The following is a 24536-nucleotide window of genomic DNA, read 5'->3' as shown; positions in this document are numbered from 1 at the left end:
TACCTTTGCTTCTCTGAAATTTTCATTGAAATCTTCTTTTGACTTCACCAATGATTCAAAATGATGCGTGTTGTGATAAAATAACCAAAAAAAGTATAGCGTATCAATCCGTATCATATAAAATTGGCAAATTCAAGTTTATGAAATTTAAATTGAAAGAACTTGAATTTGTCACTTTAGTGTGCTACCGTCTACTTTGTTTTATCGATAAGTTAATCTGTATCAGTCGACTAGACCGTAGATTCATCAATTAGACTTTAAAGAACGTCATAATGCTCCATATAATACTTATCAATCATCATGATGGGCTATGTGAAACGAAAAAAATGACAGCTGTGAAAGAAAAAAACAAACTAATAAACGAAATTAAGACAAGCAAGAAAAGAGGTTGACTGTTAACACGGTCACCACTAGGACGAAACAGTCCTCATCATTGATAGCACTTGAAGGTTTGTGGCAAATTGGAACCATTTGTTGAGCATGCGACCACACTTCTGACTTACAGAGCTTAGTCAAAACTGCAGCAAACTAATTTATAAGTTATTCAGCAGCTATAATTCAACACTTTCTTTTACAGTTCTTTGTTATGATAAATGAAAACAGTTGTTACTTGCAAAAATGTATGAAACGATTGGAAATAGTATAAAAGAAAACAAGTAAAACACAAAAAAAACTTAAAAAGAAAACGATTACAAAACACAAGTAAAAAACGTTTTTAACCATCCCTAATTCAGATACGTGGTGAGGCATGTTAAATTTTGTGTGGAAATACAAAGCAAAACTTCTACCACTCGGTCAAGTTGTGGACAGATAACATAACTATTTGATCATCAGGAGGTGAAAATATGTTAAAAACTTGAATGTTCATGCTTTGGTGGCTTGTGGTTTTATTGTTGTTCTTGTATTTATGTTTCTTCACTGAGAGTTGTGGATCTTGTATAATTTTTAGCAAAATATATTCAAATGTGTCATTGATGTCACCCCGAGAGAATATATTTTCAATTTTTGCATTTCAAGTGAAAGTTATGCTTTGTGCGTTTTGAATTTTTTATAGTATCGGAAACTATAAGTTGTGTAGATATGGCAGTGATCAATCGATTTGTCAATTAGGTTTCAAAATATCACCAAAGTATACGGGAAAGGAAATATATGCACCGGAACCACACCCTCCACAACAGCTGTCAACAACTTCTCATTCGATGTATACGAAGGACAAATAACTGCTTTGCTTGGTCATAACGGAGCTGGAAAAACTACGCTGTTCAATATACTGACAGGTATTGCCATAAGTAAATTGTCAGAGAACTAACTTTTTGTCCGTAATGTATCCTCTATTTGAAGTATGAAATTTAAGTTTTTGAAACTTTAGATTTTGTTGCTTTTTTTTACCAAACTAACCAGAAATGGATTTCCAGGCTTTGTCGATGCAACATCAGGCCATGCAACAGTGTTTGACCATCAAGTGTCCAACTCAAAGCAAATGGACAAGATCAGAAAAATGACTGGTTTCTGTCCACAACATAATATTTTATTCGATGTATTGAGTGTGCGGGAGCATCTCAGAGTATTTGCAGGCATCAAAGGAATAGATGAAGACCTTGCTGAATCAGAAGTAAGGTCTTGTTTTAATCTTATGTCAGTCGATAGTGCATTATTACTTTAGTTTATTATTGTTGTGTTTTACGAACAATTACAAAAAGTTATGTACTACAGTTGTATTATAGGGCACTTCTTTCCTATGTCACAAAGCTAATTGCGTTATACATTATCAATTGCATTATACATTTTCAACCAATACATCTATTTATACATTACCCCATGCTAATTGCAATGAATTTCTTTATTAATTTTGTATCAATTTTAAATTTTTTGAAACAAGTTTTGATTTAATTCCAATTATTCACGTCACATCACGTGATCGCATGTCGCATATATTTGCCACGTCACTTTAATTGGTGGAAAGTTTTACGCATGACATTATTTTAGCTCAACCGCGGTATGCAATTCATTTCACAAAACTTTAGTTTGGCTCTGTCTTACATGATTTTGAATAGCCATGTTGGCTACCCAGCTAGCCAAAATTAATATTTTTACATCGTTTCAGTGTCTAACCACAATAAAAAGATGTAACTTTGCCAACTTTTGATAGTTGGTTAAACGACCTTCCTTCATAAGATTGTAATGTTGCCGGGTGTTTCTTACTTGAAAAGGATCAAGTGTGTTGCATTCCCAACTTTGTTCAATGGCAAGCAAGGACGTGTCGAGCTGGAGACTTTAGTGCTTTTTTTCGTGAAAGACTCGGGGTATTTTGATACAACCATGAAACCAGCAGTGTTAAATATGCAAATGTTCCACAGGTGGATCGCATAATCAAGTTGATCGGCTTGGAAGACCAAGCAGCTACTTTTGCGAAGAAGTTGTCTGGTGGACAGAAGCGTAAATTGTCTGTTGGCATCGCAATTATGGGAGATCCAAAGGTACGGTGCCGATGCAGTAAACAAGCCAGTTCACATTGTAGTGCCAAACGGAATTGAGTTTCAATGATGCAATTACTTTCAGTGATTGTCAAAAACACAATTTTATGTTTTATCTTTCAACCTTTAGAAGTTCAGTTAAACCCATCACAAGAGGTTCAGTTTCATTTGTGGCTTGGCGTCCAATAGGGGTGTGTAGATTTATGTCAGAAGCGCAATCTACTTTCTTTATTCTTACAAAATGCCAATTATAGAAAGAGTAGAAACAAGAGTTTCAACCGCAAAAGCTCACAATGTTGCTATCCAAAGCCAGTTATCCAGTGTTTATTGCTCTATGCCATGCTAAGGTGCTTGAACTAAATGAAAGGTGATGTTATGCCAGTGGACCGACTTGGGATTTCTTCCTTTTAGCTTGATTTATTTTCTTTTGTTTGACTTGCGCATGGTTACTTTTTGAAGGTGCTGATACTTGATGAGCCTACAGCTGGCATGGATCCATATTCTCGCCACGTGTTGTGGGATGTGCTGCGTGCTAGAAAGGAAGGCAGAGTGACGCTTTTAACCACTCACTTCATGGACGAAGCTGACATCCTGGCAGGTTAGCAACATATGGCTTTAAATTGTCTGTACACTGCTTCGGGAAACGGGACGTGCTTGTATGGCTTCAGCAGTCAACTAAATGCAACATCATACATTTTATCTCATTTTGCTTGCTTTGAGGTCATAAAAATTGAACAAAGCGTTACTTGTATTCAAAGGGTGCAATAGAAGTTTAACGCCTTTTTTAACGAGCCTGAACCGCCTTTGATTTGTCCACAGATAGAAAAGCCATTCTGAGCCGAGGTCAGCTTCGGTGCGTTGGTTCATCTCTGTTCCTGAAGAATCGATTTGGCATCGGCTATCATCTTGGGTAGGCAAATGCTCATAGATTTAAAGCCCATTTGCATAAACAAAGTGAAACTGTTCGCCAGGCATTTGATGAATAAAGTGACTTGCGGTCTTCTGAACTTTGACTTTGCCTTCACTTTTTCCTTTGCTCGGAACTTTTTCACAATCATTGTAATTGCTAATTTCGTATCTGTCTTGCCTCATATTATTTCAACGTTTCTTGACATTGAAGAGATAAATTTACACTACCTGATAGTAGCCTACTGTTTTAGGCATCACTGCGTTATCAATTAAACTGAGCGGTAATCTTGTTGCGTTTTTTGACTAATTCTTGCTGCTTTGTTCATTTCGTCAGTATGTTTTTGTGTTGTGCCATTTGTCACTGAACAGGTTGTGTTTACCTGTTTCAGCCCACTTGATAAAATCAGTCGTGCTGACTGACGAAACGTCGGAAATAAAAGCTAGGTATCCTGTTTAACATCAGGAGGTAACCTAGTAGCCTATAGACACCAGAAGAACGCAAGTCACTTTATTTGCATAGTTATTAGTTATTCTTAACTTTTGATCATCTAAGACGATATCAATGCAGGCCATATTCGCACAATTTGTATTCTAAAAATGATGAATTCTTGTATTGATTCTTTACCATATTTTAGTTAGTGCAGTAATTCTTGTAACCGTTGTCCTTGAATAAATTCAATATTTACATGCAAGTGATAGCCTACGATTAAAAACACACTTTTAAAACTTTCTAGCATTGTAACGAAAACTGCTGGAGATCACAATGCGGTCAAAGAATACATAGCAACGAACATAACCGGGTCGGAATTGCAGCGTGCTACCGGCTATGAGCTCGGATTCACTTTGCCTATCACCGAAGTTGGACACTTTGCAGGTATTAGATGAATTTGTGCCACTTTGTACATTGCATACCGTTTGGTAAACTGTTACTTGAATAGCGGTCGCTAGACTACAGTACATCGGCTAGACTTCAGCTAGCAATCGCTAGACGTCATTAGATCTTGCTGCACCGTGAACAGGCTGGCAACAGAGTGATTAGGTTCAATAACATTATCCAAATAATACGAAATCAATAATATGTGAACTGAACTCTTCCGCAACTGGACTTGTGTCAGTGGTTCAAAATTGCGCACAAGTGAGAACCTGATAAGAGTAGCATTAAAGGCCTACTAAATGAAAATTTTAAACGGGAATTAAGCATTAAAATGCGTAAACTGAACATTCAAGAATACATTTCAAGAAAAATTACCGAAAAAAAAAATGTTTTCAATGGCGCTGGCAAGGCCCAAAGTCCAATGTTTCATTTAATTTCATTTTTTTTCAAAATAACCAAAAGTGCAAACACTGCTCGAGAATACGTCACAAAAGACGGCAATAACAAAAGCCACGTTACCACATCTGATGTTTTGAGCAAACTGTCTGATGTTTTGATGTTGAAATCTGATGTTTTGATGTACATACATACATAGCCTCCAGTCAAATCGCCCGCAGTAACAATAATTGCGAGATCAGCTGATTGCTAGTCTCTAGTGACGCAGACTGTACAGTAGGGTGTTCCAAAATTTCACCACTTTTAAATTTCAAAACGAGTACCTTTTTTTCTGATGGAGTTTTGGCCGCTGATTACGAATCTGGCATTATTTTTTCATTATGACGTCATCTTGAGGGTGCCCCACGCGTTTTTTCACGATTTTTCGCGTTTTTTCAATATCTCGAAAACTACTTGGGCTAGACGTATGGAATTTGTATCAAATGATGCAGAATATACGATTTCCTATCTCTACTTAAGAGTGTTTAAAGTCGTATCTGCTTCAGAAAAGAAGGTATTTGAGAAAAACACTTTTTTATTGTTTTTATATCCATATCTATAATCTTCGAGCTGTATGACAATTACAATTGTGACGTCATTTGCAGGATGGGTTCAAATTTAAAAAGCGTCTCTACTTTTAAATTTGATTTTATAACCTGTAGTCGTTCTAAGTCAATATTATACAATACTGTACCATATTAAGTAAAATACACCGCAATATTATAAAAAAATATTAGCAACTAAAGAGCCTAGATAGATTGGCCAGGAAAAATCACACACTAAGAAAATTCCACTGACATAAACAATCGCGAGTAGTATAATCAGGAATAAAAGAGCATACAGTATGTCCCACTCAGCTGTATCTTAACCAAAACAACAAACTGTAAGCTAACATAACACTAAAATTATTTTCAACGTTCATGATGGTCGTCTGCTAATTACAAAGAAACGCACGGAAGCGAGCATCTGTCTTTCCTGCTTGTGATGGGTTATCGATAATCCTGTTGTTAACGACACCTTTTAATTTCCCAATCATCCTTTCCGTCGCTCTGTTGTTGTTCTCAATTTTTTTCCAAAATGTCTCCGGAACATCGCAACACATCATACAAGGAGCAGTTTTGCTCTTTGCAGTAAAAAAGTTTCGAAGTCCGGCTTTGCGATCTCGCATACTTAAACTTCTGGCATCTACTGACTGCGGAAACGCTACTGTTTTTACAGCTTCAACGGAATAAGGTGGTACTTCAGAGAAAACGCTTAATGAGATGTTTATTGGTGTCAACCATTGCAGAGCATGGTCGTAAAAGTACTTCAAAGCGACATCTGCAAGTTCTGAATCGAGGTCTCTGTACGCAAGTAAAAAATTTCGTTGCACAATCATGATACCCGGGCCTTCAGCAGCGGAAGGCATCAGGTGAATAAGCAAAAACGAAGGTAGATAGACTGAAACTATGTAAGATACCAATCTAGTAAGTTTTTCTTTTTGGTTACCATCCAGTTTACAGACGTTGAAAATCAACAGACGAAGATATCCGCTTGCTGTTGTAATCCATCGGGCATGGCATGTCGGCTCTTGCTTGTAAAACAAAAGATTTCTCATGTTTTCTGGAACATCCATTACAAGGTAACAAGCCAAAGCAAGTAAACACACGTGATCGTTCCTAAACGAATGTTCGTTACGCCATTTTCTATCTGACTAGAAAACCATTCTGCTTTCTTTCTCAAATGCAGAGCAGCTAATCCTGTGATAGGAACGCTAAGTTTAACTCTGTCAACAATGTGACTCAAATCAGGCTTCTTGATTTCACTAAAGTGATTCATCAGTGCTCCATCTTGCATTGCTCCAGGTCTCTTCTTTCGCCCTTCGATTTTTGAGATGACATGAGTGAAATATATTTCATTAACATGAAATAAGCATTCCAATGTGTGGATGCCTCGACCATGCCGTTCCATGAAGAAATCGGCCAGGCGCTTATTTACACCAGATTTTTTCCCTGTGTTTAATGCAGTAGTATCTGACATAACTGAATATATTTTACTCAAAGTATCCTCACAAATTTGCTCGGTAACACAGTTAAAAATGGTCTGAGAAGTTACCGAAATTCCTTCCAAAAAAGTTTTCACAGCTATAACTTTTTCACACTTGACTCCTGTATTCACAAATTGTCCCAAAAAGATGTAGGCTACCTGTCCATTTTGTTTATGATTTTTCCATCATAGCATAATTGAATTGCTTTAGCATGTTTCAGCTCTTCCTCACATTGATTTAAAGCTTCAAGTCGACACTGCTCGCGCTTTCGAAGTACAGTTGTTGGCGAAGCAGAAATATTTTTTTCTCCAACAGTTGATCGCTGCAGATCGGATTGTTGGCGAATCGACACTAAACGACGGTCTGCTTTAACACAGTCACTGGTACTGATCGAAAATGAACGTTTTTTAAGGTAAGCTTTTCCTCCTGCAAGATGCTTGGGAGCAGGTTGGTAATCCAGGTCGAAATAGGTTGACGTGTCCCTAACATTATCACTCGTCTCTGCTTCCAAAACATCATCGTTGCTCTCATTAGAAGTTATATTTAAATCGAACTGGCGCGGTCTCAACGAATTGAATAAAACTTTAGAATTGGATAGGCCTCCGTTTATTGTAGCTCTTAATTTACTGGATGTGGGGATCTCAATATCATCTTCTGCCGTGGTGCGTCGCTTGAGCTTGATTACACTCTGCAGCTTGTGTATATTAAACAGTGCATCTTTGGATGAAGATAAAATCATTCTTCTATCGGACCTTTGATCTTTCAGAAACATAATTTCTTTTTCTGGAACTCTGTGGTCAAAACTGCAACTACAAATCAGCTTACCCTTATACGTTTGAAATATATCTGGTATTTCACACCGGCACTTGGTTATATCAAAGAGCTGGTCGAGCCAGCCATCGCTGATTGAAATAAGTTTCAATTTCTTGGCACGTTTTCTTGCCACAGCAAACTTGTGAATAAGTTGCTTCAGTTTTGTATGGATACTTCTCAACTCGATAGCAGGCAAGCTGGCTCTTCTCCACAGTTGAACTATGTCATTCATAACTACATCTTTGATATCATTGAATCCTGGAGTTTTCTTCAAAAATTTAGTGTCTGTATCCATTAAAAGCTGCTGAATATAATGATAGTGCTCTATAACTTCTCTACACGTTGGTAATGTATTTCCAAGTAACTTTTTCGAGACTATCAGAGACTTAACCTCAACAGATCTCAACCATGCCATATCCCTGCTTATACTGCATTTAAAACTGACCAACTAAATTCAAATTGGAAATTGTTATTATCCCTTAAGACCCGTATTGTCAGCAAACAATTATCATTGTTGATTTACAAACAATTACCATTGTTATTACCAATTACCGAATTGACGTCACAATGTATTGTCATATAGCTCGAAGATTATAGATATGGAATGAATGTAAAAACAATAAAAAAGTGTTTTTCTCAAATAACTTTTTTTCTGAAGCAGATACGACTTTAAACACTCTTAAGTAGAGATAGGAAATCGTATATTCTGCATCATTTGATACAAATTCCATACGTCTAGCCCAAGTAGTTTTCGAGATATTGAAACAACGCGAAAAATCGTGAAAAATCGCGTGGGGCACCCTCAAGATGACGTCATAATGAAAAAATAATGCCAGATTCGTAATCAGCGGCCAAAACTCCATCAGAAAAAAAGGTACTCGTTTTGAAATTTAAAAGTGGTGAAATTTTGGAACACCCTACTGTACAGTCGCACGCTTCGCTGCTCAAGCCCAATCTCTTTTTGAAAGCTCTGACAAAAGCACGCGGGCAATGGTGGTCAGACCGCAATGGGGCAAAATTTTATTGAAAATCGTTTTATGGTAGCATGTTAAACAGAAAGAACGTGGAAAATCGCCAAGTCAGGTTTTTCCTTTAGTATCCCTTTAAAGACCTTTTCTCTGTTACAAAATAAACACACTCTCACCAACCCATCAGCGTCTTCCAGGTGTTTTTTTTTTTGCTGTTTTAATGAAATTTGAATTTAGTCTTGTGAAGTGAAACGAAAATATCCTTCCTTGCAGATTTGTTCAGAGGACTCGAGACCAAAGGAGATGAAATGAATGTTCAAAGCTTTGGAGTTTCCATGACAACGTTAGAAGAGGTGTTCTTGAAAATCGGGGAAGAAGATGAAGCCGAAGATGAAGAGGAAAATCGTGATAAAAGTAATTCATGGTTACCGTATTTTATTGAAGTCAAAAGTATATCCAACTCGAAAAAAGACTCAAACAGCAAATCAATTGCTTTTTTACATTGATTCAGCGTCTGCAGACGTTAAAACAATGTAAAATACGGTTAATTTGCTTTTTGGGGATTAAATTTGTAGTGGAAACGTTTAAACAAGACTGACAGTGTTGTTTTTTTGCAACCAGTCGTTTCACAACCGCTTTCTTGTCCAGGTTTGTACAAATCAAACAACGAAATTGTAAATCGATTGAAATCGAAATCGTCGAACGGCACAAGTTCAAATGGCGCCAACAGAGAAGATGCAAACCTCGTTCAAGATGCTTCTTCCTCTTTCAACCCAGCCATCGGAAAGGTACAAACCACAGAATTTGCAAATCCAGTATTTTGTTTTTGTTGACAATTGGTTACGTTAGTTCATAGTTTTAAAATATGATATTGCACCGAAGACAAAATTACATTAATATTTCAGATCGGGAAGCCCAAGCCGCACGAAGTCTTCTTTGCTTTGTTTAAGAAACAGTTGCTGATTTACCGACGTCATCCCGGAACTCTTTTCTTCGGTCTCGTTCTGCCATTGGCCTTAGCGAGTATGAATATTTCATGACATTTCATATACGATAACTTTGCTTGGTGAAGTCACTATAGAGCCGCTATCACAATTCAGGACAAACCTTGTCAGCTAAGTTGTCAATGCAATCGATTAAAGTGGACGCGGGAGCAGTTTGTTTATGTTTTGTTATGCTGTTATGTAAACAACGTGGTCCAGTCCGCAATGGTGACCTGGTAAATTTGCGGCCTGTGAACTTATTTCGTGTCATCATTGTCATGGTAATGTACGGTGATTTAAGGTGGTTTTACGGACCGTGGAGTGTTGAATTCTCCCCATTGGCCACACTTTGGACCACACTGACCTAGGATGCATTTTACTGAGGAATTTTACTTGTATATCCACAGACTGCAATGTTATTTTTAAAAATCAATCGTCGAATTAAGGTAAAAGCTTTAAGAAGTTAATGACCAATTTTACTTTGTTTCAGTTGGAGGTGCTGCGGTTTTAAATATTTCTTCTGCTGGCGATAACCAAGCAGACCCCCCTTTTATATCACTTACCGGGGGTGTCAATACCTTCTACGAACCATTCCTCTACAAAAACTCAACAGGTTGGTTGTTCGGTTTGAACGAGCGTGACAAGGCAATTGGTGATTCGTTGAATGGTGGATTATGGTTAGAATTCAATTGAATTTGTGCGTGAAGTCAACAAAGTAACTACGGTGCCGTATATTGATTACGTGGTAAGTCAATCAGAAATTACATCCTCTTGCAATTTGAAATCATCTTCTATTGCCAGGCGGTTCTCTGGAAAATTTTGTGAGCAACAGTCCGGCTCAACAGAATGAAGAGAGCAACCTCACAAACCTGTTCGTTGTGCGTCAAAAGTTCTCCTACTTAGCTTCAGATATTAGAGATTTCAGGGAAGAAAAGGTAAAAACAAAATCGGAATCTTCTTTTTCAAAGACATTTGATTTCATTCAAAATGGTTCATGTTCTTTGACTTCAGCGAGTTACCTTCTTCTGATGACGTATATGCCTTTGGGCTGTTTGAGTTGCCACTTTGCACGTCGCCACTAAAAATATATTTTGCACTTGTATTAATTTCACGTGAGTTCTCGGGAAATTCCCAGAAATACTGACTACAGTATTAAGTTGCCGGGTATAATATTAATTTTTTTGACTTTTTTTCAACAGCTCTCGTACAAAGCTCTGTATAACACATCTGCTGTCCACTCTCTACCGACCATAGTTAACATTATGAGTCAGTCATTTCTTGGCTCTATCAACTCTTCAGCGCCACCGATCACCACTTACAACAAAAGATGGCCAGCAAGAAGTCAGTTCTTTATGATACCGAGCTGTAGAAACATGTTTTATCATTTAACGCTTGTCGTTGCAACTTAACTGCGAGAGTAAAACTTTGAAGACTATGTTTTTTTCTGACGTTCATTCGACTTCGAAGCAACTGAAGACGTATGCTCTGGAGTCTTGTAAACTGTCATTGTTTTGATGAAAAAGTTTTTCCGTTGCCCAGTGCCCACCTCACGCAATTATTTTAATTTAAAATGATTTCAAGCGCTATTGCAATTACACGATTTGAATGAGTAGCTGATCGTGAATGTTTTTGAACGTGAATGTAGCTGATCGTGAATGTAGCTGCCGATCGTGAATGTTTTTGAACAATTGCAGCGGTTCAACCTACATTCAATGGTGGCGTATTCGGTGGTGTGCTGTTGACTGCATTCGCTGTCATGACTGTCACTGGCCAGGCAATCATCCAGCCGGTGATAGAACGCGAGGTGAGAGTCTTTTACAAGGATTATGATCAAACGGGATTGGAATAATATTGAACCTGTTCAAGCTTAACCTATTATACTGCTCTTGTAATCAGAGGTTGATTTGCAAATTTTTTTTTCAGCTCTGATTTTCGGACACACACATTGTTTTAAGACCTCTGGTATAATGTTTAGAAATTTTTACCCAAGCCCTTCCTTATCCCGAAAACTACATTTTGAAGGGTTATACTTCCTCCTCCTAGTCATGTTGAATGATTGCTTATTCTTTCGCATAAACAAACATTGACTATGCATGAAATTCCCGAAGCTCAAGCTCAATGTCTTCCACATACAGTTTATGAGATTATTTGCTGATATTTTTTTTGTTATATGCTTGTAAGCAGCTGATTGTAGTTAATCGGAGTCTCAATAGCTAGCGAGCATGCTACACCGCGATGAAATAGCTCGCTGTTCCAGCGAGTTCAGCCTTGTGCTGCCAGAAAGAACACCCTTTTCTACATTTTTGTTGTTGTTAATTCTTGCATTTTGACGTCCTGGTTTTTATCATCCTGTATTTTTAGCTGAAAATCCGAAGCCAGTTACGAGTATCTGGTGTTCGGTTCAAACTCTATTGGCTGCCTGCCTTCCTGGCCGACTTTTCCTGGTATCTGATTGTCTTGGTTGGTTATTTCATTGGAATTGTCGCTTTCCAAGTGGATCCTCTTATTGTTCCTGGTGCCATAGGAGCACAGGTGATGCATTAAATAATAAACGTACCATTTTTCAAGCTTTGTTTCTCTGGACACTTTTCATATCTTGAAAGTTGAACTGCATATTAAAATTTGTGATTTGTATTTACAACTGTTGACGGTTGATTAGATTTTACTCTTCATCGGGTCTGGGATGGCCGCGATCATGGCGACATATTGTGGTAACTTCCTCTACGAAAAATATGAAACTGCTTCTTCTACCTGGTTTAACTTGTTGCAGCTGGTAAGTTCCGACTCTATTGTTCTTCGTTGGCTTGAGTCTGATTGCGAAAGGCCTGCCATTGACATTGGACATTGTAAATTTACAGTTAACAAGTGAATAAAGTGCTAATGGTCATTCGTTACTGATTCTTTAAAAGGTTTATCCATATTCCGACCACCTGTTTCTATCGTTAGCTACGTTTGAAAGCGACAGTTTTAAACTCACAAAAGAAACCAGCTAATCTTCCTAATAAGCTGTAAAATATTTATCGTATCATCAGTGAACATTTAACTTAGACGAACTTCATGCTTGAACCGGTTAAAACCGGATTATTTATATCGATACGTACATTGCTGGTGTCGTCTGTGTGGGAGCACTCGTTTCGATTCCTAAAGCTAGTGTGGAAACCAAGGGCATTGGTAATGCACCAGTTTATTGCAAGGAATGGATTTACATTGTAATTCTTTATATGACAAGTGAGCCTAAACTGTTTCTTCCAGATCACTTTTGTTCCTTACATCATCGTGTCGTTGGTGGACCAGCTGGGATCCACAGATATTGCGATCATCATCAACGTCATATTCCTTGTACTCATCCCTCATTATTCTGCCTTCAGTGGACTTTACTACATCACAAAGGTTTGCCTTTCATACAGATTCGAATTACAATTTGTTGTAAAATTTTATGATAATAGTTTCAAGTCATCAAAACAACACGCGAAGCTCTCAAATCTGTTACTTAGTCAAAGGCGACTACACTGACGAACTTGGCTTTCTAAATTTTTTCTTGTGTTTCTTTTTAGGTTTACAATAATAGAGCCTTGCTCGGCCTAACTTCAGCCATTCCTGCATCTTTGTATTTTGACTGGTCGGAACCAATGGTACCACTGTCCATCCTTATGGCATACATACACATCGCTGTGTTCTTCGTTCTTCTGCAAGTTCTCGATGTCGTGACCAACGGCGGAAAGATATCGGACGTGTTCTGCAAAATGTAAGATTTTCGACTTGATGCAGAAATACTTTGATAGCACAAGTTTTAATCGACCTACTCAGCAACTGACGTGAGAAGAAAATTTTATCCTTTGAAATGTAAAAACGGTCGAAAACAAGCAGTGACATCATGGTAGAATCCATGTACAATAGTCTGCGATTATGATGCTTTACATTTTAAACCTGGCAATTCACATTTTATAAGGCAAATCCGATGAGTTTGAATTATGAAGATTGCATTGTGTCGACACCATCATGCGCGTGGCTATAACCCTGAGACTTTCCATTGATTTCATGCACAATAATTGCTTCTTTTGGAATGAGCTTTTTGAAACAAAATTATTACCTTTGTTATAAAGTGGCAAGTGTTTAAAATTCCCTTTTTTTTTAAATTGAAGTGGATTCGTCTGCTGCTGTGATGTCATGTTTGTGATCCAACTAAAGCTTCAGTCACTTGTAATTTACTGATGTAAATCTGATTGTAATTTGATGATGACCATCGACCATCTTACACAGGTCGAAGATAGATGGAGCTATATCGGATTCGGGCATGTTAGAAGAGGAGGTAGAGGTAGAGATAGAAGATGATGATGTAACAGAAGAGAGAAGATTAGTAAACAAAGTTGTGAGTGGAAATAGTGACAAAAAAGTGAGTGACTTTTTAAAACTAACCGAAATGATGCCGAGTCGACTCCGAAGCATGTGGCAGTGTGGCTATGTCTTAAGCAAGACACTTAAAGGCATACCTGAAGATGGGCATGAAAAATGGGTTTCTTGCCTTTCCGTTTACTTAATTTACATTTTCAACCACCGGGTATAAGCCTGGGTACAAAAAGAAAAAAATACATGTATACGTACTAGGGTGTTACTGTTTCATTTTTTCACGATTTTTGAAATAAAAAATGCTTGAGGTTTAATCAGATCGGATTTCGATCACACACAGCCGATCAAAATATTTTTTCGATTGAACGACTTTTAGCTCCCAAAGTTTAAAAAATTGAAGCGTGGGGGAAAAAATCTATACCATTCACATTTCGACCATCGTAGTGAAGCTGCAGAAGATCGTAGGCAGAGATGTATTCATCACATTTTTCGTCCACATGCAATCCTGCATTGTTAGGTCACAGTATAATTAACAAAACCTTTTGTTCGTTAAAACTGTTATCGCTGTAGATACTGGAAGCGTTTTGCTTTTGTAGAACTGGAAACAAAAATCAAAAATATGAAAAAAACAGCTTTTTGCAGTTAACTTTTTTTTACGTTGCGTATACCCAGATATATACCCAGTATACCCAGAAAAAGAAAACGTGGCAGACAACCAAAACGATGGCAAGATAACATTCAATTATGGACCGGACTCCACTTGACGACACTGGGCGAGTTGGCTCAAAATCGCTACTCTTGGAAGCAAATAAGCCATGTTGATGCGCAATCTGCCGCAGGCGGAGATAACGACTGATGTTGATACCCAGATAGCAAATTACTCGTTTTTTACATTGGCAAACAAACGGCAAAACAGCTATCTGCAAACCTTGAACCAATGTAAAAAAAACGGTTGATTTGCTGTTTAGCTAGGGTAGTAAAATGTATTAAGCGCAGATAGGAAGGTGGCCATTCCGTACAAGTTGACACTTTACACGTCTTCCTATCTCCTTCCGTTACTGAGATATCACATACTTTCTGAAAATTTTCCCACGCTTTAATTTTTTAAACTTTAGGGAGCTACGCACCCTCTAAAAGTCGTTTGATCGAAAAGAATATTTTGGATCGGCTGTACGGCTGTGTGTGGCCGAAATCCGATCTGATTAAATCCCAAGCATTTTTGATTTCAACAATCGTGAAAACATGAAACATACTAATACGTACAATCGTACATATTAACACTTACAAACTTCATGGAGAAGGAGTCGCTGCAGACAACTGGTTGATGTTCGTGTTTCGGGATGAAAATCTGGCTTCTTTGAAGCAAAATAAAGAGGAAGAGAGAGAAGAACGATTGAAAACTTCAATATACAATTATACATGCATGTAGTCTTGTAATCTTTGTTGCATGTTGAAGTTTATTTAAATTGAACCATAGGCATACGAAGCCGAGCAACGTGATTAAGTTTAACATCTTCAAGTTTATTACATATAGAAACACAAAACTACGCAAAAGAATTAAGTATCGAACGTTTTCGACATCACAAGATGTCCTCTTCAGGAATAATATACATATAACTTAACTACATCTGAATAAAATACAATGGTTAAACTAAATCTATAAACAGGAAAAGACAAAAAACTGCACAGTACTTCTGACTAGCTCAAACTCAACGATAGGCTCCACGAGAATCAAAGGTAACTGCATCAAAAGGTGTTAAACAGATCACATGATATGGTAGAAAGGCAAGGTGCGAAAAAAACTAATTTTAAAATACAGAGAGCAAGAAAGACGAGCCGCAAGCATACAATTGTCTGTTCAAAATTGTCTGTTCTGAGTATCAAACTAAGATCTTAGAAGCCTTGTACATAAAACGTCACAATCCACTTTTGAACAGACAATTGTATGCTTGCGGCTCGTCTTTCTTGCTCTCTGTATTTTAAAATTAGTTTTTTTCGCATCTTGCCTTTCTACCATATCATGTGATCTGTTTAACACCTTTTGATGCAGTTACCTTTGATTCTCGTGGAGCCTATCGTTGAGTTTGAGCTAGTCAGAAGTACTGTGCAGTTTTTTGTCTTTTCCTGTTTATAGATTTAGTTTAACCATTGTATTTTATTCAGATGTAGTTAAGTTATATGTCTATTATTCCTGAAGAGGACATCTTGTGATGTCGAAAACGTTCGATACTTAATTTTTTTGCGTAGTTTTGTGTTTCTATATGTAATAAACTTGAGGATGTTAAACTTGATCACGTTACTCAGCTTCGTATGCCTATGGTTCAACAAGACAAACTCTCTACCGAAGCTTTATTTAAATTGCAAATAATTTTCGATTGTGATTTTGTCTCTCAGCCCGTTGTGGTCGTGCAAAGCCTTCGAAAGGAATTCGTTAAACGATCAGAGAAGAGCTGCTTCAGCAAGAAGCAGAAGGAAGAAAAAGTTAAAGTAACTTTTGTTCTGTGATATAATCTTGCTTCGGTGTTTTTTCTGATTTGACCATTTGTTATGACCAACTTCCAAATTTCACTAATTTTAGCGAAATATCACATCATCATCATCATGATAAGTATCATATGTTTTGAAGAAATCATTTTTCACCATTTTGTCACCATGTGATTTAATTCGCTTGTTTTTTCTCCTTTAAATCTACGACTTTCATTTTATGAGAAAAGTTAGATGACGTCTATTCAACTATAATCCCACGTGAAATCAACGTTCACAACACGTGACTCAGTTTCCTCGCACGGTCAATGCCAGATATTTGGAAAAGAATTTAAATATATGTTTTATTTCAATAACTTTCAGGTTGCTGTTGAAAACTTGTCGCTGTCAGTGTGTCCTGGGGAAGTTCTTGGGTTGCTTGGCCCTAACGGAGCTGGGAAGACCACCGCGATAAATGTGCTCACTGCCGACTACGCACCAACTCGAGGAAAGGTGAACAAAACATCTACTCATCTCGCAAAGTACTTTGCAAAGCTAGTCACAGCTTAATCATTATTTGAGGGCAGAAAGTTTTGACGAAAACGTTTGAATTTTGTAGTTATCTTTTATTTTATGTATTGTTTATGACTTTTGCAATTTAATCCCATCCAGTTACTAGCAATTATTTGTCTATAATCATTATTTATCAAACCAATGTTGTGAAATTTATCTCTTTCCATTGCTTCAACCTTGATTCAAGTAGGATGAAGTCATTTGTTCTTACGTTTGTTTCAGGTATTCATTTCGGGCAATAACATTCAATCCAATGTTTCTGAAGCGTTCCAACAGATGGGATATTGCAGCCAGGTATTGGTGGCTTAGATTGCGCCTGGAATATTTAGCCTAAGTAGTTCTCTCGTACTTTCAGATTTCATCTTCGTAAAATTTCACGTTGGTTTTGATTTTCAATCGATCACGTTCTGAATGGCACTCGTTGGCTCATTGGCTCATCAAGTCATGTTGTTGATAACACCACTTTCATTATCTAGGACAATCCTCTGTGGGAATTGCTTACACTGAAGGAACACTTAGAAATATACGCGGTCACTCATGGCGTCCACAAGGAAAGCATCACAGCAACCATAGACAAGTTAGTAGTTGTGTTGCCTTCTTTTTGTGACTTTTAGTTAAAGCTATTTAGCGGTGGGATGGCACAGCGGTTAAGGCGCTCGCTTTCCAATCATGCATTCCTGGTTCGACTCTCGGCTTAGCTGGTTATTGAGAAACGCCGCTCACCTCTACCCAGGATGTAATTAACTGGTCAGGCCGTAGTTGCTAAAGGAAAGGCGGCCAAGAGAAAAAAAATGGCCACCCTTTCGTTAGTGCCGACGGCTTGGTACAAGGAAAACCTTGTCTTCTCATCCCCATGTTTAGATCAAGTATGGGACTTACATTTACCTTTGTGACTTTTAGTTAAAGCCATTTACACTTATTTTTATGTCTATTCTATTCCCTGATTTTCCCAAAAACGTTTTAACATTCTCTGACGTCGCCATCACGAATTACGTTAATAACGCCAGCTGATCAAATCTTGCATCTTCAGCTATGTCGACGCGTTGGACATTCGCGAACATTTAGACAAGCGAGCAAAACAGCTATCTGGCGGCACCAAGCGAAAGTTATGCTTCGCGATAGCCATGCTCGGAAATCCGCAAGTTGTCCTACTTGATGAACCTTCCACTGGAATGGACCCGAAAACGAAACGATTCATGTGGTAAGTTCATCAGCACGTAATTATGACGTTAAAACAACAGAACAAGACATATCTGCGGCTACTTGGGCGGACCATAAATGGAACTCTGAATGGAGGTCAAGCACCACCAGACTCCATTCATTCATCCCCACCGCCGACACACGCCCCATCGGCCTGACACTACAGAGACAGGCATGGGTGCGCCTCAACCGTCTCCGTACGGGCGTCGGCCTTTTCCGCTCAACCATGCACCAATGGGGAATGGCTTCTTCCTCCTCCTGTGAATGTGGTGCCGAGGAACAGACCGCAGACCACATCATCAATGACTGTACCATCTTCAAGCCACCTAACGGAGTGGAAGGTCTGCGCGTCATGGATGATGATACTAAAGACTGGCTGCTCTCTAGCAGCCTTCCAGTGTAGTCCGGGAACATCGTGAATCTGGGGTGGTAAAAGGATAGACCCTCGGCCCCAGAAGCTCAGACGACGACGACGAAAACAACAGAGAAAATATGTAACCAAACGGCAAGCTTATAAAAAAGCTGAAATGTTACTTTCTTATTCGCAGGAAAACCGTCAGCACAGCATTCGAAGGCACTAACAGAGGAGCGATATTAACCACACATTACATGGATGAAGCTGACGCTTTGTGTTCGCGAGTTGCTATCATGGTTTTGGGCAAACTGAGGTGATTAACATTTTCTTATCATTCGAGAAGACTGAAAAAATTTGACTGCATCTCAATTTTATTGCGCACATGCCAAGTCAAGTAAAAATAATTAAAGGATTGATTAAATATTCTCTGAACGTTGACTTTTAGATGTTTGGGATCCACACAACATTTGAAGGGAAAATTTGGACAAGGATATGTACTGGAGATTAAGATGAAACATCAACTGAGCCATGATGATACCACCTTGACAGATCTTGTTCAGACGGTATGAGGCAATGATTTCACTCAAAGTTCATTTTTGCTATAATTGTCTGCTTGCAAGTTAAAAGATAGAAATTATCTTGTGTGAATAACTGAATATGAAGCACAAAACATTGAAAATGGTCGATTAACCTTTTTTTAAATCAGCTTATTATTTTCTTGCACCATGGACGAGTATAGCACCAACGTTGTCTACAACCAGTTAATGAAACCGTTGCCTGAATTTTGTCTTCAAACTTTCCAGATGTTTTCAAATGTCGGGAAACCAGAGCAGTTCAGTCATCGATACGTGTACAAAGTGGCTCAAAGTGACGTCGAATCGCTGTCGAAAGTGTTCAGCGTCATGGAGGAGGCGAAAGAGCGACTCGGCATCGAGGAATACAGCTTCAGTCAATCGACGCTTGAACAGGTTGGTGGTCGTTTCTTCGCTTGTATAAAAAGTTAACGTTGACGTAGATACAACATCAATCAGCATAAAAATTGATGCTTGGTTTATTTATCAAGTATTTTTTGCATTTTGCAGGTGTTTCTACAATTCGCCAAAGAACAAGATGAGCGACAGGCGGAAGAAGAAAACCAAATTTAATCTTGCAAACCGTGCACTGATTTTATAAACTTCATTTTACACCAATAGCCGAATATTATTTTGCTTATTGCAGTACTCCTTTATGCAACCTCATCGTGATACAATGCTATGTTGCTACTTGTGTTTAGCTGAAGGTGTGACATAGTCTTTATTATGCATAAAAGTAACGCTTAAATTTTTTACACGACCAACTCGGGATTTTAAGTCAGGTAATTCCGCATTGCCTCTTTATTATTATTTTATCTCTGAAAGATTTCAAAAATCGCGTGAAATTAAAACTTTGATGGGACTATTGCCCTTCCAAAGTTTTATCTTTTCTTCCCAAAAAAATATGTTTTAATACTATTACAACGTTTTAATTCCGTTCTAGTTCATATTGAATGACGTTTCCCCCCCTCAGCAATTACGTTTGCCCCCAAAATTGTCTTTCTAGCTATGTCACTGACTGCAATAAGACTTCCACAATCATCAACCGATGCCACATTCCATTACTTGTTATGTTGTTATTAACTGAGCAATTTGACTTTCTTTCATATGATTTCTCTTGTGTTATTAGCATACGAGGTAGTGTGAGTGAAAATAAATCAACAGTCAGTGTTATGGTTTGTACTGCTTTGGTATTATAATTGCAATTGAAAGCAAGAAGACAGCATTGTTCGACTTTTACGCTTGTGACACTCGTTGGCAATAATCCAAGTGTTAATTTTGCACAATCTTTTTATACCGTAGGCTCTTTTTCCCTTACTTTTGCTTTCTGTATAAAAGTGGCTTAGAATGATAAGTTGCTTGTTTGTTCGGACAACGCAGTTTATTGCATGTTTTCACTCGTTCCTCCGTCCGTTGCTGATGTTACTCATTATACCGTTATAATTGCTTTCATGTTGTGATAAACCACAGACCAAACAGTACAGCTGTGAACCAAAAGAAAGCCATTTTTTCTTTGTGACTATTGCTTGATTCCAAACTCATGTTTTTTCATATCGTGAATGTTGCTGTATCATTTTTGTTGGGCCTTTATACGGCTGCATTGACACTGTCTGCATTGTAAAGCGTTGAGGAGCAACGCATTCTGCAATGGATACAGCGCTATATAAAAACAATCAGTATTATTACAGTATTATTCTCATTTTTCATCATATGAAGTTAATGTCGTTGTCCCAAATGACGCTTAAAATTAACACAAACTACAACAGCTATCAACCATAGCAATATCTAAGGAAATGATTGCGTCTGGTAAGAATCTCTCAAACAAGAAAACCCGTCATTTTACATTGATGTAACGTTTGCAGTCGAATCATGTAAAAAATGACGGGTTTTGTTGTTTGGGCGTTTATGTGTTTCATGCACGATTAGTCTCATCAACTACGATAACAGGCTTTCAGTTTTTGCAACTATTCGTTGTTTAGTTCGAAGGTCATGTCCGATTCACAGGCAAGATTGGCCAATGGTCGGCAATTCTCAAGTCGACCCCACAGCTTTGTTTACATCGCCATCTATGACAGAGGTAAATAGATTTTTATTTTCGACGTATTTTTGATATTTCATTTGCGTTACGTGATGTGTTTAAACTTTCTCGCTTATATTTCTCTGTTATGTTTCAACTGGTTACTTCCATTCCACGCATGTTACTGTTATCGATTAATTCAACTTTCACATCTGGTGGCCATTTTGAGATTGTAGCACGATTGCTTTGAATATTGTAAAGAAGTTTACGCCAAGGCAAATAGCCTACTTCGTGAATCCCGAGCTTCGTGAATCCCCGGCTTGGTTAACTTATTGTTTAAGTGCCTAAGTTCATTGACACGCACTCAGTCTAAGCTAACCTACCATTTTTGTTTCTTCGTCTAGATCACTCTAGAACAGTGCTTCTTAAACTTTTTTAGTTTTGTTCACCCCTAGCATCTATCTTCAGATTTCATTCACCCTTGTCTCATGATATTATAATAAAACTATCTCGTCTATATATAACAGCACAACATGACTTAGGTTGTTTCGATTTTTGTCAAGATCAACTCAACCTAAGTTTTACCATTGCAATCTACAATTTCTCGAGTCCAGAGATATAAAGCTACAAAACACAGTCACCAAATTTTTGTACTTATACACTCAGTGCAAAACAACTTTACTATTAAAATAAGCAAAAAAAACAACAGTTCAGTAGTCGATTTACTGCAGAAAATTGTTTACTAGTGACTAGGATGCTCCTGAACTTTTGCAAGTACAGTAGTTTTTCAAATCGCGGATGAATCAGTCCTTCTAATGCCACTCTCATCGATGAGTTCACACATTTCAGTGCATTTCTCTTTTTAGTTTTCAGTCAGTTTTTTGAAATTTATAAAAGAATCAAACAATAAAAAATATTGAAATTTATAAAAAACAATTAGTTTTGATTAAAAAATGAAAAACTTAGAATGGATTTTGTTTTTGGAAACTTCCTGAACACCCTGAATATCCGCCCTGCTCGCAAGCTATCATCCATTTCTGACGGTTCACCCTTATTCACCCCTTTTGGTTGGTTCACCCCTGCAAAAAATTTATTCACCCTGGGGTGAACCATTCACCTGTTTAAGAAACACTGCTCTAGAATATATAGAGTATAGCGCACAGGCTACAGTTTTGGACGCTGGGGTTATTAGTTTACTTGAGTTGAACAATTAAAAGAGTAGTTGACTTTCAGCTGAGAAATTCTTCGCTTTTCCATACCCGGATGAAATTTTGTTGGTTTACCCTCAAACCATTAAAAAGAACTACAGTGCAGCCTACCTGCAAATGTAAAAATTTTCAAAACTTAATATCTTTTAGCAAGTTTCAATGTTGTTCATCCCACTTACAGGATTACCAGGTTTACTAAGGAGTTAACCATTAACTCTAGAATTAATACACTGTGACAGACCTAGAAGTGGCTGTAAGTTAGAGACTTTCTGATATGGGCTAAACTTGTATTTACACCTCTTACGCTAGAATTCGATTTTATGTCTGGAAGTTTAAGAGCAAACTCGTAACTTTGTCACAAAAGCAGAATATTGGACTTTTTAGTTTAAGTAATTTTTACAACAGTCGCACAAAACAAAAAACGTAGGCTGTTCATTCTGGATTTCCATATCCACTTTATGACTTGCTGTTACTTCGTTTTGATTCGAGAAAAATCCTCGTAACTCAGCCTGAAGTGTCAATACAGGTAAGAGTTAAAAAAATGAAAAACGTCTGCCAGGCGTTGAAATTTCTGATTCAATTGTCAGTGGCAGTTTACGTGACCCGCATGGGCTAATTTATACAGTTTCTGTAGGATCAGCATAGATCCTCTGCTCAACTCATTGTTTGCATGACTACTTAGTTCTCCTCCTCGATCTGTCGCTCATCTTGTTCTTTGGCGAATTGCAGGAACACCTGAAAACGATTTTATAAAGGTGTTATGCCTCCAAACCTCAGAGTTGTTAGTGTTAAATTCAATTATAGGCTACCAGCATCAACTAACTTGATAAATAAACTAAACATCTATACGCTGATTGATGTTGTATCAACGTCAACTTTTTATACAAGCGAAGAAACGACAACCAACCTGTTCAAGCGTCGATTGACTGAAACTGTATTCCTCGATGCTTAGTCGTTCTTTCGCCTCCTCCATGACGCTGAACACTTTCGACAGCGATTCGATGTCACTTTGAGCCACTTTGTACACGTATCGATGACTGAACTGCTCTGGTTTCCCGACGTTTGAAAACATCTGAAAAGTTTGAAAACTTTTCTCACGCCATGCAATGTAAGAGTAGCTTACCGACACCGGCTAAGGTACCGTACTTGATTGTATCAAGTTATGATAGCCTATCAAACAGCTTGTAGACCTAGTCATAATTTTTTGTCAAGATTAGGTAATTAGGTTATAGCTTATAAGACAGGAGTTCTGAACCAAAGTGTATTTACGATGTGATAGAAAAATAAAGGTCTTGTCAAATGCACAAACTTCGATTCAAAAAGTTTAGTTATGGGAGGCTACAGTAAGTTTATTTCAAGGAAATTGGCTTGGGGTAGCTTATATGAGAGTGAAAAGTGGTCCGTAGACTACCAAATGGAATCAACTTTGAAAAGTAGTTTCAGCTTTACTGAAATGAGATAGCTTACAGTCCAAGTTAGTACACTTGCATACAAAACATGGATTGAGATACGATAAAACAACGAAGGAGTTTTAAGCAATAACTTGCTTCTCAACCGTTTTATCTTTATGAATTATTTTTGGACTATTCACCGAAGACGCATATGAACAAAACAGTTGTAGCACAAACAACATTTGACACGTGATCTATTAACTGAAACTTAACTGTTTTTGTGGAATACGAGAATTTCTTGTACCGTTTGAAAGAAGCTCAAACTAAAGGGTGGTAGAAGCCAGATAGCTTATTTCTACGCACCCTCAGCTACATTTACCTCACAAGACAAACCATCTCTTGGTCATGCCATTCCTTTCAAAACGAAAAACTTTTTTTCGAACTAGCCCCGCGTGATCTTGAGCCGGGCGCGTAACCACTGAGCTAACGGGGCGTACTGAGCTAACGGATTAGTATTATATTGTTATCTTTATAAATATAAATTTAGATTAAAACCAAAGAGTCGTAGCCTACAGTCTGCACAAGATCCGTTAAGGTGGTGTCATCTTCTTCCAGTTGATTTTTCATTTTAATCTCGAGAACATATCCTTGTCCAAACTTTCCCTTCAGATGTTGTGTAGATCCTAAACACCTAAAAGTCAAAACAGGGTTCATTAAATTCTTCTATCAATAGACCTTTAAGTTTGAATGATTCGGCGTAGGCTGATGTAGCTTACCCAGAGAGTAAAATCTGCCATTTTTGTCACTGAAAGATTCTGCAGTCTTGGGTTAAGGCTTGAAAACCGGGATCTATGTTTAGGGAATTCCCGGGGTTTGGAGATATGTCGATATCCCGTTGCCTAATTTTCATTAGTAAAAATTTTCGTTT

General features: G+C 37.8%; 2 protein-coding genes across 3 annotated transcripts in view; one reads left to right on the top strand and one right to left on the bottom strand.

Annotated features, from left to right (window-relative positions):
* The window catches only part of LOC145779606 (cholesterol transporter ABCA5-like), a 32897-nt gene extending 11666 nt beyond the window's left edge, over window positions 1-21231 (top strand). For both annotated transcript variants that reach the window (XM_082591240.1, XM_082591241.1), the window contains 27 exons: window positions 1111-1277; window positions 1416-1612; window positions 2358-2477; window positions 2934-3072; window positions 3294-3384; window positions 4118-4257; window positions 8773-8913; window positions 9148-9287; window positions 9405-9522; window positions 9973-10095; window positions 10284-10417; window positions 10682-10823; window positions 11177-11286; window positions 11844-12014; window positions 12142-12255; window positions 12735-12872; window positions 13037-13227; window positions 13743-13875; window positions 16224-16316; window positions 16677-16805; window positions 17088-17159; window positions 17342-17442; window positions 17896-18066; window positions 18614-18733; window positions 18866-18983; window positions 19224-19388; window positions 19503-21231. In XM_082591240.1, coding sequence (XP_082447366.1) covers window positions 1111-1277; window positions 1416-1612; window positions 2358-2477; window positions 2934-3072; window positions 3294-3384; window positions 4118-4257; window positions 8773-8913; window positions 9148-9287; window positions 9405-9522; window positions 9973-10095; window positions 10284-10417; window positions 10682-10823; window positions 11177-11286; window positions 11844-12014; window positions 12142-12255; window positions 12735-12872; window positions 13037-13227; window positions 13743-13875; window positions 16224-16316; window positions 16677-16805; window positions 17088-17159; window positions 17342-17442; window positions 17896-18066; window positions 18614-18733; window positions 18866-18983; window positions 19224-19388; window positions 19503-19565 — 3541 coding nt within the window. In that variant the 3' untranslated portion in view covers window positions 19566-21231. The remainder of the gene's footprint in view (window positions 1-1110; window positions 1278-1415; window positions 1613-2357; window positions 2478-2933; window positions 3073-3293; window positions 3385-4117; window positions 4258-8772; window positions 8914-9147; window positions 9288-9404; window positions 9523-9972; window positions 10096-10283; window positions 10418-10681; window positions 10824-11176; window positions 11287-11843; window positions 12015-12141; window positions 12256-12734; window positions 12873-13036; window positions 13228-13742; window positions 13876-16223; window positions 16317-16676; window positions 16806-17087; window positions 17160-17341; window positions 17443-17895; window positions 18067-18613; window positions 18734-18865; window positions 18984-19223; window positions 19389-19502) is intronic.
* A 506-nt stretch (window positions 21232-21737) lies between these two features.
* LOC145780229 (cholesterol transporter ABCA5-like) overlaps window positions 21738-24536 on the bottom strand; it is a 34670-nt gene continuing 31871 nt past the window's right edge. Inside the window, exons 33-35 of the mRNA XM_082591931.1 lie at window positions 24182-24299; window positions 23125-23289; window positions 21738-22952 (exon numbers count right to left, since the gene is read on the bottom strand). Of these exons, the coding sequence (XP_082448057.1) occupies window positions 22896-22952; window positions 23125-23289; window positions 24182-24299 (340 nt within the window). The 3' untranslated portion in view covers window positions 21738-22895. The remainder of the gene's footprint in view (window positions 22953-23124; window positions 23290-24181; window positions 24300-24536) is intronic.

Source organism: Aplidium turbinatum, chromosome 11 (genome assembly GCF_918807975.1).
Source record: "Aplidium turbinatum chromosome 11, kaAplTurb1.1, whole genome shotgun sequence".
Taxonomy (NCBI): Eukaryota; Metazoa; Chordata; class Ascidiacea; order Aplousobranchia; family Polyclinidae; genus Aplidium; species Aplidium turbinatum.
Note: the sequence above shows the minus strand (reverse complement) of the source record. Positions and strands in the feature narration are given on the sequence as shown.